Genomic DNA, 18,286 nt, shown 5'->3' with positions numbered 1-18,286 from the left:
AGAAGGAGAAGAAGAGTGACTATCATAATGATATGGAAAATATTTTGAACTAAATAATATAATATCATATAAGATAAGATAAGATAAATGGTAATTCTAAAATCCTACAAGGGAAAAAAAGGAAATAAGTGGAATTGTTGCAGGAAGCAGAGGAGGGAGAATGACCTTGAATCAGAATTTAGAATAAAAAGCTAAAATTAAGCGATGAACAGACTAAATAAACCAGAGAATGGACTGAAACTGGCATGTGACAAAATGAACATTTATTCTCACATCTTTAGAAATAAATCCCGCAGCTAACACAAGAAAAGTTAAGTTGTCATACTGTTTCTGCCTTCGGTGTGCTACAGTGGAAGATAAGTGATTATGCCATGAAAACAGAAGATGAAAGAAGACGGCTTTCAGAAATGGAGCCACCTTCCCTGAGCAACAGCTGTGTGCAGCCCAGTGCACTTGTGCAGAGACCTTGTCCCTTGGTGAAGTCGCAGTGGTGAACTGTAGCCCAACATGCACCTGCCAGTCTTCAAGCACCTGTCTGGCAGAATTAGTTCCAAGTTCACACTCAGGATCTAACTTGCATTAATTCCTCTCTCCTTCTAAACTTTGTATTAAATACCTACTGTGGAACATTAATTAAGGCTTCTTTTTTCATACACTTCTTCAGATTATTCTTTCAGATTAAAACAATGTATGGTATCTGTGCATGGTTTTCACACACACACAAAATCTAAATGCCTTAAGATGTATATCCCTGGCTAAGAAACAGAAACCTGAGCTCTCATAAAGTACAAATTAATGCCAATAAGGTAATAACAGAAATAAGGTAAACGTTATATAAGAATAATAAAGTAATAAAATCTATAGTAATGATGAAAATATTTTAAATTACTCTGGAAATGCTGCATTTTTGAAACTTTAAATTTTAAAAACAAAAAAAGTTGGCCAAATTTTTAATGTGTTTTTCTGTTGTTGCTTGATTTTTTTCTAGGTTCCAGTTGCAGAGAAGTGTAACAGACCCACAAAGCTATAGGACCTTAAGAGGCAGCTTTCGGATGATCTTCCGAACAGAGGGGTACGTGATGACTTCTGTACATGGTCTGTTTATTGATATGGTCATTTTAATGTATTTCTACTTGACAAATTTTCTTGTTTTCCATAGTTTGCTTTCCTGTCCTAATCTTACTAGGGAAAACATTCTGAAAAGTGTGCCTTCCTATTTTGCTATATATTTTCCTAATTTGAATGAAAAACAAGTAGGTATATAGTGGAAACTACGATAAGGCTATGACATTTTCTTAATTGTATTATCTCAACATAAAGGGCTATTTTTACTTTGGGAGTTAACTATAACATCCCAGTTCCTCCCTTCCTCTCTAGCCCACCTCTGTTCCCTAGAGTCAGCCACTCATTCACAGAAACGCTTTCTACCTCACTGACTATCCTGGACTTAGACTTATACGGATGATTTTCACTGGTCTTCCTGTCTTCTATTAACCACCTCTCCACACTTGCTCCTATCCTTCCTGCAGGTGTCCATTCCCATTCCACCATCATTGCCAGAGGGCTCCACCTCTTGGTGCAGATCCCAGACTCCCTCTTTCCCATAGTCCCTCTCAGCCTTTCTTCCTAGTCCATCTCCAGTCCCTTATCACTCTCAGAGCTTCCGAAGCACTGTGTCTCTCTGAGACCACAAAGCCACCACACTTGCCTAGGATCCAGGGCAAGAGTGACTAAAGAACAGACAAACCCCATATACTAGCCCCAAGAAACAACTCAAAGGATGTAACTCCAGATGCTTAGGCCATAGCACAAAACACCAACATGAGCAGCCAGCAGTCAGAAACTTTATTGCAGCAGGCCCTGAGAAATGCACTTCTGCTGAAGCACAGAGAGGGACTTCAAAAATAGAGGTTATGAATATGTTCAAGGGCTTCAAGGAAGAATGGATAAGTCCCATAATGATGTCTGTGAAAGCTCAAACAGTTGAACCAAAAAATGAAAATAAGACATGAAAGCAGAATGTAACAAAGAAATAAAATCACTAAAGAAAGCCCAACCTGAAATAAATCTTCAAAAAGTAAGGGTGTCAGACACAAACCTCAGAGGTAAGACTCACACACGGATTATAAGGTGTGGAAGAAAGAGTTTGGGGGTTGAGGACAAGGTAAAAGAAAACAATGGAACTAGGAACCACAAAAAAGAGAAAACGTGCGATATTTATCTTTCTGAGTGTGGGTCACTTCCCTCAAAATACTATTTTCTAGCTTCATCCATTTACCTGCAAGTTCCATGATTTCATTTTCCTCTCGCAGCTGAATAGTACTTCACTTTCTAGATGGACCACATTTACATTTACGTTTTTCTGTTTTATAGCTATTGTGAACAGAGCAGCAACAAATATGGCCAAGCACGAGTCTATAGAATGGGATGACGAGTCCTTTGAGACTATGACAAGGAATACTGTAGCTGGGTCATGTGGTAGATCTATTCTTAGCTTCTCAGGAAGTCTCCACACCAACTTCCAGAATCACTACACCAGTGGTAAATCCTAGTTCCCTCCTTTCTCCATTTCCTCATCAGCATTGTTATCAATTGCTGTCTAAATTTCAGCCATTCTGGGTTAATGAGATCTAGTGTGTGTGTGTGTGTGTGTGTGTGTGTGTGTGTGTGTGTGTGTGTGTGTGTGTGTGTGTGTGTGCGCGCGCGCACCCATGTGCACATACAAGCATTTATGTAGAGAATAGAGGACTGCTTGTGGAAGTTCATTCTCTCTTTCCACCATGTAGGTTCCAGGGAATGAACTTGGGTTGTCAGGACTGTCAGCAAGTGTCTCTACATCAGCATCAATTTTAATAGGATCACTATACATATTCAGAATTCCCCATGCAGCTCTATGAGGTAGGACAGATAAAGGAGCTAAGATTTCTAGAGGTTAGCAATAAATGTTAGGGATAGGATGCAAATCCAGGTCTACTTAGGCTGAAAGTCCTGAAAGTTCACCATTAAATTCAATACCTCATTTGTCAGGCTACACTTTCAATGCCATTCTGCTTGATTATTAGTTCATTAAAAAAACAAAAAACAAAACAAAACAAAAAAAAACCATGGCTATCTTCCCATGCCAACATAATAATTTATTTATCTGGGTACTACAGTTTATAAAATTAATCTCTTTATGGTTTTTCCCACATTTTCACTATTATAAACAGCATATTTATTTATATGCTTACATATTTTATATACCCATGAACCTATAAGACCAACTGTATATTTTATTTTATATATATTAAGAAATTACCTTTTATGTATGGACTGGCATTGTGCCCTCAATATTTAAAAGTTCTCATTTCTTCTCATTCTCCCCAAGTGGGACATTTTGAACATTATTTGGGGAATCTGTCACTAACACGCACCTCCTGTTTACCATCTGATATATAAGAGATGAATCTATATTAAATATTATTGGCGTTCAACACACTTTTAAATCATTAGGGGTCTCTTCTTGCCTGAATTAGTGGTTTGTAGCTTTTACCCATTTCTCTTGGGTTAGTCTTTCTTTATTATTATTGACTTGTAGGAGGTTAGTACAGGTTATATTGTATACAAAATTCCTTGTTACAAATATCAAAAGCTTTTTTCCTCATTTGACTTTTTTCTTACAACTGAAATCTAATAGTGGTTTTAGAGTTTAGAGTGTTCCATATCATGATTATGGTGGTAATACATATATTTTTCCTTTGAGCTATATAGCACTGTCACACTAAAAGAATAAAAAAAAATCACATTCTCAACCCCAAGATAATAAAGTTTTTCTCTGGCATTTTATATTAACATTTTTAATTCATCCAGAAATTCTTGCTATTATCTTGTGTATAAGCATTGTATTTCATTATTAAATGATTAGTCAATTATCCAAATATCACCTATCCTTAACTCATCCTTCATTCACTAAGTGTGGATTATATATTCCACACTCTAATTAACAAACTTGCATGTGCTCACCATCTTGGCTTTCAACCTTGTCTCCATGTCCTGTTGTTTCATTGCGTAGTCTATCTGTCTGCAGGCATCACCCATTCTAACAAATTATCTGTGTCAGTACGACACTGTTTTAATTGTTGTATCAGCGAAGTATTTGGCGACCATGTAAAAGCAATGTCCTGTGGTATGAAGTTCAAATTCTTGTTGTGGTGTGCAGAGCTGTTACCAGCATGTGTACCTTCCTCTGCAGGCTCATTTTCATCCATAGATGCGCTACAGGAAAAGCCAGCGGTGTGAAGGCTTCTCATCTCTCACTCTCAGAACTTTTGCAAGTTGTCTTCCTGGAACTGCTAACCCACCCTCTTCATTCAATAGTGACTTCACATTTCACCACCCGACCACCTTCTCTCTGGCATATGCTGAATCATTTTCCCTTCCGTCCCCATATATATGCCTCATAAAATACGCCCTGTCTTGAGCATCCTAAACCCTCAAAATATGTTTCCCTAAAGGCCATTTCTCATTTAGCTTTGCATTCCCAATGCAGTGTTTGGCCTGAGGAGAGACAGTAGAAGTATACTAAAGATGTGACTGGAAGTCCTCATAGCCACATTGTATTGCTGTAAATCAAACAGAGACGGTGAGTCATGCTGCGGTCGGTCTGTACTCTGTGATGTGATAACAAGAACCCAGACATTGCCAGCATACTTGTATTTATGATAAGGGTTATAAATGGTGCTTGCTTTTTGCTCAGTAGATATATAAAATTAAAGAAATCATAGTGTATTAGTTAGTCACCGAGCTGTCCCTTTACAGAAAGAGTCCTGTTAGCATTAGGAAGCTCTGTAAACTGTAATGGATATCTCCGAATTAGATGCGGGTGATCTTTAGCCAGGCTTTTTACTTCATTTATGTTTTAGGGAAAACTGATGTCTCTCCTTTGATATCAAATAATACAGCAAACACACAGTGTGTGTGGTCCTTGTATAACAAAATTGGCCTCTTCCTATACTGTATGTATAATTGCTTCTACAGCAAATTGGCATTTCTCTGCAGTCGTCTGTAGATCTGGACATGCTGTTGCCCAAAGATCATAGGGCTCTTAGAAATGGAAATATTTGTTAAATAAAAAAAAAAAAATACAAAGGAAAAGGCAGCATGTAGATTTTGATGCCCAACATGACCATGTTAAACTAAATAAAAACTAATAAACAAAACTGAATAAAAGAAAAACCTTTAATATACAGAGTTAATCTTTTCTTACTAAAAGTAAAAGATTTGTATTTCCTAACCTGGTTTTTTTGAGTGTACCATGTTCTTAGGCATGGTTTCCGTTCTCAGGTGTGTAGAGGCCCGCTTGAGATCCCAGAGGAGAGCTCTGACTTGTTTGATGGTCGAACTTCTCTAGCTTAAAAGTGGTGAAAGCTTAAAGACTAAAATCTTGGCATGCCTGGGCTCTGCATCCCCACATTCCCCGTCTAGGCATTGGAAGGGCTCCTTGCTACTTTTTTCAGAGAAGTGTCCAGATTTCGGCACGCTATAAAGGAGACTGTGCGCAGCCACTGTAGGTTCTGCTCCTTCTACTCTGCATTTTCTTCTTAAACACACAGCTTGCACTTTTGTTAAAGATGTGGCCTTTTTTTTTTCATTCCAGCTTTCAAGAACCACCTAATTAAAATTTTTTTTTTAAGGTTTACAAGTCCCGAAATTTTCATAGTTTATAATTCTCATAGTCTGCTTTCACCAAAGAGACTGCTGGATCTAATGTAAAAAGGAGAACTCAGAAAATGAATATAAGAAAAAGATTTGCCCCTGTCACCATGATTCTTTCTCCCTCTCTGGCCTCAGATGTAAACTACCCAAATAGGTCCATCTACTGTAATACAGTAATCCTAAAAGGCAAAAGGCACGGTCAGCTTGATTTGGGACCTTGAAAGCCAATATGTTTCACATGCGAGCTTATGTGAATAACTGCTCCTGGCATCCTGTCTCTGTGTGTCCCTGCAACAGGCCTTCCTGGCATCCCTGTTTATATATGCCCTGCAGAAGGTGGTCCTCACAGGGGAAGGCGCTCAGTTCATGTGTGCCCTGCAGAAGGTGGTCCTCACAGGAGAAGGTGCTCCTCACTGGGGAAGGTGCTCAGTTCATGTTGGTCCTTGCAGAAGGTGGTCCTCACAGGAGAAGGTGCTCCTCACAGGGGAAGGTGGTCCTCACGGGGAAGGTGCTCTTATTATTACTCAGCTGAACTGAGCCCTGCAGAAGGAAGCAGTAGAGGAGAGTGGAGGGCTGAAATGTTCCAATTCAGTGGGAAGAGGTGGGGATTATGTTAGTAAACCCAGGATAGTCTGCTCACCCCACCCCTTTTCTTCTGCCATTGCTCTAGTGTCTATTCTTCCTGAAGTAAAGAGAAAACCAGGAATTTAACAGAACTTAACGTACCCTGATAGAACATGGAAGAGAGGGAATGTAACTTCGTCAGCATTGCACACAGCATACCAGGGTTGTATGTTATTGTCAACACAGCATGTCAGCACATCATTTTGTATTTTATATGAGGTAACTGAAGATTGGAGAAGTTAATGACCATGTCATAACTATGGGTTTTTTTCCTATTATACTGTGATGCTTTTCACTAAAAGACCACATTTTATTACTTATTGATTAGAAAGAAGATGATATAGAAATAGTAAGCATAAAGTTACGACTTTCAAGTAGCAATTATATAATTTTTTGGCGTTTCTGCTTTCAAATCACACAGCAATCTAAATCATCCTTTATGTCTTCCTTAGGTGATGATAAAAAGCCCCTTATCAAGTCGTGTATATTCAGTCAACCGAATCTTGGTGATTCTGTGGCACCACCTCAAGCCCCTGGCAACTCAGGACTTAATCCAATCATGCCACATTCCTTGCAGCCAAGGGCATAAGTTCGTGGTTTTTAGTCAGTCTGCTCTCATCTTGTACGATCCTTAGCTTCCTTAGCTCTCTTATGACAATAATTCTTGGGCATTGGTACGCTCAAGGCCAGTAACTAGGAAACAACTAGGTCAGATTAAACTCAGCTTCAAATGAGAAACATGTTGATTGCTGGTGCCTTCTAAAATATGGTATTCTTCAGAAAGTATTGCTGTAGAGAATATGTGGTTGGTTTGGGGAGAGCATTGGAACTGTTTTGCTTTGCGATTTGTTTTCCGTAACCACTGATGCTGCACTAAGTATCATCTTACAATCAGAGCACTTGGTGATTATAATATTTTCTAGTTAAATGACATTTAAGGCCTCATTTTATGAGCTCCAGCATAATTGGCTAATTTGGTAAACTCCAGATGTGTGAGATAATGTGCCACTCATTTAAGAGCCTTTCAGACGGCATAAATGGCACAGCCCCAGGAGGTATAATCACTCCTTCTTGTTTTCATTAAGAAGAGGAGTGAGTGGCTGGTGACATAGACAAAGGAAGGAGGATTCTACAAGTCTAAATCAACAACTTGGTAAGCTTTGGAGGTTTTATTTTTCATCTGTGGACTCACTCAAAGACCTTTGGCTAAAGTGTCTTAGTGAGTCTCCTCTTCAAAAAGAGGTTTGCTGGACCACTAACATGGCTAGCTAACTTTCAAGCAGTCTTAGAAAAACAGATCTACTCTAGAAAGTGCCTCAAAGCCACCGCTCCTCTCCTGTAAGGGGAAGCACTGGTGGTGAACAGACAGAGCAATGTTAACTCTTCCCAGAGCTGGGAGTTGTAGTTATTTTGGTAATCAATAGCTCTACCATCTAACAGGTTGCAGCTTCCCAAGGTCCATTGGGAAATCGGCTCATCCATTCAGCATTGCTGAGCTAACATAGAACAGGTGGCTTTTCTCATCCTGTGGCTGCACACTCTTATCTGACTGTAGATCTCAGAATGCGGCATCAAGCAGACTGAAGCCATCGACTTCTTCTGTTTCTCCTGTTTGGAAAAGGAAGACAAGATATGCTCAATTATGGATGATATAGATGCAGGGTTATCATTCTTAAATGATCTGTGTTCCTTTGACAGATTGTGTGCATGTTTCTCAGTATGATGTACTGAAGTATAAACAATTTGTCAAAAGAATACAGCTCATTTAAGAGTGACAATGCATATGTATCATCCACAATTGAGTATCATTATCTGTCTTCTTTTATGTCCTTGGGGGATTGACTCCAGGATAATTATAAGATGCCAGCTATTATCCTACACAGGGATTTAGCAACATAGGATAAAGGAGTTGATATTTCATCTTCATCACTCATCTCATGTAGTTCTGGAATAGTCTTTTGATGCTGGCTATGCTTCTCACATATCTTCCAGGGGGAGAGGAAGGCTCAGGCACTCTCCCTACAGTATTGTTGTATTTACAACTGTGGTCTGGTCTCTACCATTTACAAAATGTGTCCATGTGCATGACTACACCTGATACTCACAGGTAGACAGGTGGGGAAGGTAACTGTAGTATTCTAGTCCCTCAAGTTTTTGTACATCTGGGCCTACCCTTTTGAATACATTAAGTCATCTCTTGATAACTTATAATATCAAATACACTATAAATATGTTCTACATGATTATACTACATCATTTAAGAGAAAACAACCAAAGGAAAGTCTTTATTTAATCAATACAAATATAGTGAGTCTTAGTTAGGGTTACTATTCCTGTGATGAAACACCATGGCGAAAAGCAAGTTGGGGAAGAAAGTTTATTTGGCTTACATTTCTATGTCATAATCCTGACTTGAAGGAAGTCAGGATAGGAACTCAAACAAGGCAGGAACCTAGAAACAGAAGCTAATGTAGAAGCCATGGAGGAATGTTGCTTACTGGCTTGGTTCTCATGACTTGCTCAGTCTGCTTTCTTATAGAGCCCAGGACCACCAGCCCAAGTATGGCACCACCCACCATAGGTTGGACACCACCCACCATAGGTTGGGCACCACCCACCATAGGTTGGGCACCACCCACCATAGGTTGGGCACTCCTAATCAGTCACTCATTAAAGAAATGCCAGATCTTCTGTAGGCATTTTCTCAATTGAGGTTCCTTCCTTTCAGATAACTCTAGCTTGAGTCAAGCTGACATAAAACTACCCCCCCACACAGTATATTTAGATTTTTGACCTACAGTTTATTGATTCCCTGGATGCAGAATTTGTACACATAGATAGCCAACTGTAATCTCTTTTTACAAAACAGGTTGTGTGGCTAACAATTTGAAGTTTTAATTGGTTAGCAATTCAGTGTTGTGCATAAATGGAGAAAGGTTAAGAAGAAACAATATCTTTAAAAAAAACTCAATGAGTTACTTCAATTAAAAACAAAACCAGAAGAGCTCTTGAATTGTGTTATATCACCTGTCCCCTCTGACTTGCCAGATTACTTGACACCATTGCTCAGCTCCTCACTCCTGGTGTCAACTGCTCCGGGTGGTGAAGTGGAGTGAGTCCCCCCGCCTAATTTCAACAGTCAGAGAGCAGATGCTGAATTTTCAATGTCCAGTGAACACAGTCCTATCCTTCCAGGACCCAGGGATCTGCCTCCTTTTCTCTTAACCAGGGTCTGGTGTCAGCTCCTAGACCTTCCTGCTATCACCACTGCGATCATGAGCGACAGTCAACCCAGATGCCTGCAGCCTTGCACTGACAATGCTTTCTGACTTAACCAACTGGTCCCCAGCAAGGATTTAACTGTTGCCACAAGATAAGTGAAGACTTCTGTAGTAATGTCGGCCCATCAGCAAGGGCTAATTAAGACACCAAACACAGCCTCTCTACGTGCTCAGTGCTGACAGCAAGGGAGGGCCAGATAACAGGGGCAGTCGTCATCTTCCCAGAAGGTTGGAAGGTTGGAGTCTTCATTCAGAATCTGAGAAGAAACATCCCATTGGAAATGTTTTCAAGCCTTTATCTGAACTTATTCTAAGTTTCTAAAAGACTAAAAATGTCGTTTTGACAGAAAAATGCTTTTACTCAAACCAAAATTCACCTTCAGATAAGAGTGGGGAGGAAAAGTTTCTGAAAGCATTGTTCTTCCTGGGCCCAATTGTCTACTTATAGGAAATGCCTAGGATCTGCAGGGGAACCGCAGAATGGTTCTTTTCTCTGCCTCTTCAAGCTCATGCAGATTTGGGATCCGGCTAGGATGCCTCCTGTGCCTTTTCATACATGTCCTCTAGGTGATTCATAACTTGAGGAAGTGGGGAAGAAGACTCACACACTAGTCCTCCAGTAGTGATATATTTACAACTGTTTTTTTGCCTTTTCCATTTGTAAAATGTGTCGACATGCATTACTGTACCTCCTGGGTAGATAGATAGGGCATATAATTGCATTTCCTTGGTGAGCAAAGTGATAAGAAGTACTGGAAGTTGTAGAGAAATCGTCCTTTAGATGGTGTTTGTGGCCAGTGGTGTATCCAAGCCTTCTTCCTGTTCTACGATGCTGTCTGCTTTGTCCGTAACTGGAGAATGCTGCCAGCAGCAAGAGAAGCAAAGCTTCCGATGTACAGTCTTCCCCAGGTGGGTTTACAACGTTGACATATCCCATTAACTGGATGACTAGCATACTGGTGGCGGCTAGGGAAGAGATGTGACTGATTATAAGAAGGTATCTGGCCGGGTGGTGGTGGCACATGCCTTTAATCCCAGCACTTGGGAGGCAGAGGCAGACAGATTTCTGAGTTCGAGGCCAGCCTGGTCTACAGAGTGAGTTCCAGGACAGCCAGGGCTATACAGAGAAACCCTATCTCAAAAAAACAAACGAACAAAAACAAAAAACAAACAAACAAAAAACCCCCAGAAGGTCAAAGGGAACCTAGGTGGAAAGGTGTTTAAGGACAGATTGGATGAGGAGATTAGCACTATAAGATACATTTAAATTTTGTTAGGTAATGAAAGAAAATGAAAAGATTAAATAAAAGTGGAAACAATAAATTCTGAAGGATGATGCTGTTGTCCCGTGAGACCAACATAAAGGTACATGATTATTTCTAAATGATCATTTCACAGTGAAGTCACCAACTGTAGGATGAAGTTGAGTCTTACTGAAAAAACAGTACAGATGTACAACTTGTTGGTGTTTTTTCTAACCTTATGAAACATGAGCTAGACCATTTTATTTCCAGATATTTGGGTAAATAGAGCCAGAAGAGAGTCAAAAGCATCATGAGACTGCAATCAATGTCACTTAAGCCTGGAGACAATGTCAGTCGACTGCTATGTGAGATGGCTTCGCTGCTCTGCTAATCAGCCCTGGGCTTGTGATCCTACTTGTCTGGCAACAGACAACTCACAGGAAATCAAAGCCCTGGGTAGCAAGAATGCTAATGGAATTTTAATATTGATGGTAACATAAGAAAATGAGTAAATAAATTTGTTTAGTAAACAATATTGTTATATGGATGTACACAAAATGCAAAACAAATAAATATTCTTAATCTAATGTTTATGGTTCCTCTATATCTAGTTTGATCTTACTAAGACAATATCTGCATCTTAGGTTCTAGCTTTTCTGAACCAAGTATATTGGGAAGAGGGATGGAGGGAAAGATGAAGGGAACAGGGGGTTAGAGTATGTTGGAAATGCTTATGAAAAGAATGTAAGTTGATTGTTAAACTGACTTCTCAAATTTTTTATTTAAAGACTTTCCTATGTTATAAAAGAATCAAAACCAATAATCATAGTAAAAGTCATGTACTGGATTTACTATGTAAGAATAATAAATTTCCAGAGACAGGTAGTCTTTTAAAAAGCCAAATCTTAAATAATGTTAAATTTTAATCCACTATAAACAATAGGACATATTGACACCCAGAATCTGACTTCATGTATAAAATAAAACATGTGTTCAATCACAAGATATTACTTAAGGACACTCCTTGATCCCCATGACCTGGTTTTCTCTACAATATATTTGCAGTATATTTCCTAGAGGCCAACACAGGCTTCCTATCTTCCAATACAGTTTGAAATACAATGATTATAAGATGTGCTATTATTTCATTAGAAAATAAAGGCACTAACAATTAAGTTAGTTACAATGACTTAACAATGGACATGCGTGTTGGGTAAGGAGAAGTTTGGGTGACTTCCTAGTCGCCCCAGTGACTAGTAATGGCTAAATACTGTTACATGTTCAGATATTTTAAAATGTCTGAATTTGCCGGGCGGTGGTGGCACACACCTTTAATCCCAGCACTTGGGAGGCAAAAGCAGGCAGATTTCTGAGTTCGAGGCCAGCCTGGTCTGTTCAGGGACCCGGACAGCCAGGGCTATACAGAGAAACCCTGAAAAAAAAAAGTCTGAATTTTAGAATTTCTTTTATTTATTCTTTAACAAGTCTATGCATGTACAGAATGATGCTATCCACTCCCAATTCCCTCTCTCACACCATCTCTTTGACCCATCACAATTTGCCCCCCATTCTACCTTCTTGCGCTCTCCTTTCTTTTTCCATGACCCACTGAGTCTAATTAGTGGTTATGTGCTTATTGATTTTGTTGGCATGATTTTTTGTTGCAGGTCTCATGCAGGTTTTGCACAGGTAACCACTGTTTCTGTGAGTTCATGAATTCACTAACCATGGCATGAGAAGACAACATCCCATTGCCCCTGGTCCCATGCTCTGGATCTTACATTCATATTGTCCTCTCTTCAGCAGTTTGCCATGACATTTGGAGGAGAGTTGCTATAGATGCCCCATTTAGAACTAAACACTCACAGAGCTCTTATTCTCTGCACATTTAGGGGTTAAAAGTGGTTGTATTATTAGCTGCTTCTCACTGCAAAAAGGAAGCTTCTCTGGCCAGGGTTAAGGACACACACCACTAATCTATGTGTGTGTGGACATAAATATTTAGAAGGTAGTTTGAAACTGAGTCTGCTTTGCAAGACAACTGTAGTAGGTTCCCGTCTTAGGGTCTATGACCTCCTGAGTCTTAATGTTTTCATTGGTCCATGTGATTGGCAGCCACTAAGATGATCTCGGTGGTCATCATGTGTGTGTGTGTGTTCACAACTCCTTTCCTTTGAGCATGGGCTGGAATTATTTAGTCTCTTCTAATAAAGAACAAGATGGAAGAATTAATGAGATAGCATGTCCAGGGTGAGTGATAAGGGCAGTGGCTTCCACACTGAGGGACCCCTTCTTAGGGGTTTTTCTTTGTTCTTGGCCTTTTGATTTTTCATTGCTGTGGGTTTAGCTGCCCTGTGAAGAAGCCCATGTGTCTGAAACCAAGGATAGCTCCAGCTCTTAACCAATGAGAAAAGGATCCCCTCCCTCCTGCAAGATAACACAACTGAGCTTGGAAATGAATCTTCCAGAATCCCTTAGATAATGTGGTTTACAACCAATGTGAGTGTCATCTTATGACAAACTGAATAAGAGACAATTGGTGAAACTTTTTCTTGACTCTTGAACGACAGAAATTGTGATGGTAAGGTTTTGCAGTTAAACGTTGGGGGAAATTTGTTGCATAGAATATTCTACTGGTGTAATGTATAAAAACAAATCAAAAGTCTTGACGTAATGTGTTTTTGGCCCTTCTATAGAGTGTTTGAAGTTTTTAAGTTTTATCTCACCCAGTGACACATATTCATAATGAGATTGTAAGTTTTCCAACAAGAATGTCAAGTTATGTGCTCTGGCTGTAAATATGGATCATAACCTTGGTTTTGATATTTCCTTTATTAAAAAAATATATTATTAATTATTTGAGGATTTCATACAGTGTATTTGAGCTGTATTCCTCCCCAGCTCCCCTCACCAGTTCTCTCTGACCTCATCTTCCTACCCACCCAACTTTAAGGTTTTTTTCTTTCTTTTTTCTTTCTTTAACCCATCAAGACTAATCTGTGTTTTCTAGACACTCTTGGCTTGGAGCTTGCCCCAGAGTGTGGTCAATCTGCCAGGGGTCATATCCTTAAATAAAACTACACTACCTCTCCCAGCACCTATCAAATGTCAATAGTTCCTCAGTTAATAGTGGGATTCTATGTGTACTTCCACCATCCTTGTCAGGAGTTGTGGCTTGATCTTGCACAGATTGTGTGCATACTGTCACAATTGCCATAAACTGCCCTGTTATGTCTGGAAAACATTGTTTTTAAAGTTATTAATTATTTTGGGCTCTTATGGACTTTCTGCCCCCTTTTCCTATAATCCCTAACCCTTAGGGTAGAAAGGTTTGATATACACCAATAGATTAAGCACTCCATGTTTTTTTTTCCTCTGCACAATGACTAGTAGAGGGTCTCTGTGTTACTTACCATCTACTACAAGAAGAAGATTCTCAAAAAGAGAGCTGAGAGACATAGCAATACATCTATGGGTATAGCAATAAATTATTAGGAGTTGTTTTAATGGTGTATCCATTTAGCAGAAAATAGGAGTTCTTCCCTAAGGGCTATTATCAATTGACCTATAGGTTCTTGACCTCATTCCCAATGCCTGGTGTGGGTTCCATACCATGGAGCAGGTAGGCTTTAGATGTGATCAGAGACCAGTTGGTTATATCAATCACATTCTTGCCATTGTTGCACGAGTGCTCATGTCTGCTCAGGTCAGCCATTGTTGTAGCTTGCAGGGTTCACAGCTAGGTGAAACTGATGATTACATTACTCCTCTGGTAGTGAGCATGGAACCATTTATAACTAGGGAAGCAAGACAATAGGAATGAAGCTCGTGACTCTCAGCCAGCAGGTGACTTTTCCCCACACCCCTTCAATACCTATCTTTCTATCCTGCTTCAACCAACCTTTGTGACTTGAAGCCCTTAATCTGAATGGTTCATGATTGCCAAGGTTCCATTTTATGAAACTTTTCACTTTTAAAAGGGAATAAAGTCTACCATCAAGGGATTGAAAGTCTTAACATGGTTTATCTAAGTGACAGGGACATAAGAAGGGCCAAGCTTGGAGCTCTGGAGGATCTTCTTGGTTAGGAATGTAGAAGAAATGATATCATTGTGTGAGACATCATACTACACAAACAGTTCACTGCTGTGCCTACACTAAAAACAGAATCAAAGCAGAAACTCACTTTGATTTATGACTTTCTATATTGCAATAACTGATAAAACTTGATGAAACTGCTTCCACATTGGAGCATGGAATTTGGATAAACTAAATCTGTGTTCTTGGGCACATAGACTTTCAAGTATGGCTCCAAAATGAACTATCTCCTATCCCTTTAAAAGACAGGGGTAGAGAAGAGACATTTTCTACATGAGGCACCTGAGGACTTATGGTATTAATGAGTCATCAAAACATAGAAAACAATCTGACATAGATTTACTTTGGGTAGAAACTCTTAGAGGAATGAAGACCACATCGCCCAAGTTGTAATAAGCATGTACATAGCATTTCACCATGATCAATGCGACTACCCCTGTGCTGCCATCAAGGCTTTGTAGAGTGGTAGTTCTCATCATCTTCACTTAGAAGTTTAAGAGTAGGACCTCTGCACTCAGAAGATGGCTCTTCACATCAGGCACTTGCTGCCAAACACGACCTCTTAAGTCTGATCCCTCAGACCCACACGTTAGGTGAGAACCAATTGACTCCCACAAATTGTCCTCCAACCTCCATATGTATACCACAGTACATGCACATATAAACATAATAAATTAATTTATATTAGAGTAAGAGTAAGGCCTCTTGGGCTGTAAAAATAAAATAGCCTTTTAGTGGTTATACATTGAAAATTAGTGCCAGACAGATGGCATGCACTCTTTAAAAAAAATATTTATTTATTTATTCATTTAATGTATATAAGTATACTGTCACTCTTCAGAAACAAGAGAAGAGGGCATTGGATTCCATTACAGATGGTTGTGAGCCACCACGTGGGTACTGGGAATTGAACTCAGGACGTCTGGAAGAAGAGTCAGTGCTCTTAACAGCTGAGCCATCTCTCTAGCACCTGGCATACACTTTTAATCCCAGCACTTGGGAGGAATAGGCCAGTGGATCTAAGCTTTTGAAACCAGCCTACACTCTACAGAGTGAGTTCCAGGACAGCCAAGATCTACACAGAGAAACCTTTTTTCAAAAAGGAAAACAAAGCAAAACAAAAAATGAAGAAAAACAAGAAAATTAATGCCACATTTCTGTTATTCCTCTTTGATGCTGTCTGTCACCATTCAAAGTGGAAATATTGCTAAATTTTCATAACCATATATATATATACAGTCTATCCATACTCTTATGGAAAATAGAATCAAATCAAAAATGTTAAGAAAATGCCATGATTGTCATGGTGTCATTACAACCACGATAATTTGTCATGACAAGTTTTAACCATCTTAGAAAGAGAGTATTATTATTTAATGTTGTGCAGGTATTTGGAGATGAATGCCAGTTTTGGGTATATAGTTTTTTAACTCATGGGAGCAGGTGATGTTCAGTGATATTGGGGGATCTCAAGAGGGAATCTTGGAAGGTCCAAGTGATGTACACAACAGAACATTTCTTTTCATTTATATTTTCCAGTCTTCACTCTCATTCTCTTTATGACATTTCCACCATCAAGAAGTGTGATTTTTTTTTGATATACATTGGAGAAAAGATCAAATAGTCAATATGAGAGGTAGACAATGGAATATTCAAATTTGAGAATCATCTGTCAGTGTCTCTCTCTCCCTTTGGGTGCACGTGCATGTGTGTGTGTGTGTGTGTGTGTGTGTGTGCTGGTGCATGTGTGAGCACATTACATGTGGAAGACAGACGATAACCTTGGATTGTGGTTATTGAGCAGTGTTCCCCCTGTTTTGGAAACAGCAGCACTCTCTGCTCTGGCTGGCCAATGAGTCCCAGGCATCCTCCTCTTTCTGCCTTTCCTGCTCTGGGATTGTAAGCACACAGCACCACTTCTGCCATTTTTTATGTAGATTCTGGGAGTTAAGCATAGATCCTTGTGTTTGTTAGGCAGGTACATTAGGAACTGAAATAAGTCCCCAGGCCCCAGGCAGGGACTTCTTAGTGTTATTTTTATTGTGATAAATTATATGTAACATACAAGTTGTCTTTTCAGGTATTTTTTATTAGATATTTTCTTTATTTACATTTCAAATGATATCTTCTTTCCCAGTGTCCGCTCTGAAAAAAAAAAAACAAAAAAAAACCTGTTCCCTCCTTCCTCCCCCTGCTCACCAACCCACCCCCTCCCACTACCTGGCCCTGTTATTCCCCTACACTGGGGCATAGAGCCTTCACAAGACCAAGGGCCTCTCCTCCCAATGATGACTTACTAGGCCATCCTCTGCTATACATATGCAGCTGGAGCCATGAGTCTCATGAATGGGGGTACTTGTTAGATCATATTGCTGTTCCTCTTATGGGGCTACAAACCCCTTCAGCTCCTTGGGTCCTTCCTCTAGCTCCTTCACTGGGGACCCTGTGCTCAGTCCAATGGATGGCTGTGAGCCTCTACTTCTGTATTAGTCGGGCACTGTCAGAGCCTCTCAGGTGACAGCTATATCAGGCTCCTGTCAGCCAGTACTTGCTGGCATCCACAATAGTGTCTGGGTTTGGTGATTGAATATGTGAAGGAGTTCCAGGTGGGGCAGTCCTTTCTTCAATCTCTGCTCCATACTTTGTCTCTGTAACTCCTTCCATGGGTATTTTGTTCCCCCTTCTAAGAAGTATCGAAGTATCCACACTTTGGTCTTCCTTCTTCTTAAGCTTCATGTGGTCTGTGGATTGTACCTTGGGTATTCTGAGCTTCTGGGCTAATATCCACTTATCAGAGAGTGCATACCATGTGTGTTCTTTTGTGATTGGGTGGCAACTATTTTTACAGTTGTACAGCTGCCCACCTCTAGACCCTTTCATTTTGCCAGACTGACATTGTACCCATTAGACAATAAATCTCTGTCCCATCCCTTCTCCCAGACCCTGTCAGCCTCCACTTCACTTTGACTCTTCTTTATAGCTTGTGTAATATAATAATTATTATTATGTATTATAAAGCATTTGTCCTTTTATGATTAGTTGATTTATTTCACTTAGCATAAGCTGGTCAGTGTTTATCTAACTTGTAGCATGGGTCAGAATTTTGGTCCTTTTTAAGGTTGAATGTCTTGTCATAAGTTCATGCTGCATTTTTTTTTTATCTGCTCACACCCAGTGTCAATGTATGTTTGTGTTGTTTCCACTTTTGAGCTATTGTAAGTGTTACTTTTTATATCATGGGTATAGAGATCCTGCTTTCAGTTCTTTGGGGACAGTAACTGTGAGTGGAATGACCAGATCACATAATTCTATGTGCAACTAATACCTTTTTTTTTTTTTTTTTTTT

General features: G+C 39.6%; 1 protein-coding gene across 1 annotated transcript in view; it reads left to right on the top strand.

The window, feature by feature from the left end:
* The window catches only part of Slc25a21 (solute carrier family 25 member 21), a 465,218-nt gene that overhangs the window by 323,211 nt on the left and 123,721 nt on the right, over positions 1-18,286 (top strand). The window contains exon 3 of the mRNA XM_031357304.1: positions 989-1,072. Coding sequence (XP_031213164.1) covers positions 989-1,072 — 84 coding nt within the window. The remainder of the gene's footprint in view (positions 1-988; positions 1,073-18,286) is intronic.

This window comes from Mastomys coucha, unplaced genomic scaffold (genome assembly GCF_008632895.1).
Source record: "Mastomys coucha isolate ucsf_1 unplaced genomic scaffold, UCSF_Mcou_1 pScaffold6, whole genome shotgun sequence".
NCBI classification, from domain to species: Eukaryota; Metazoa; Chordata; class Mammalia; order Rodentia; family Muridae; genus Mastomys; species Mastomys coucha.
Note: the sequence above shows the minus strand (reverse complement) of the source record. Positions and strands in the feature narration are given on the sequence as shown.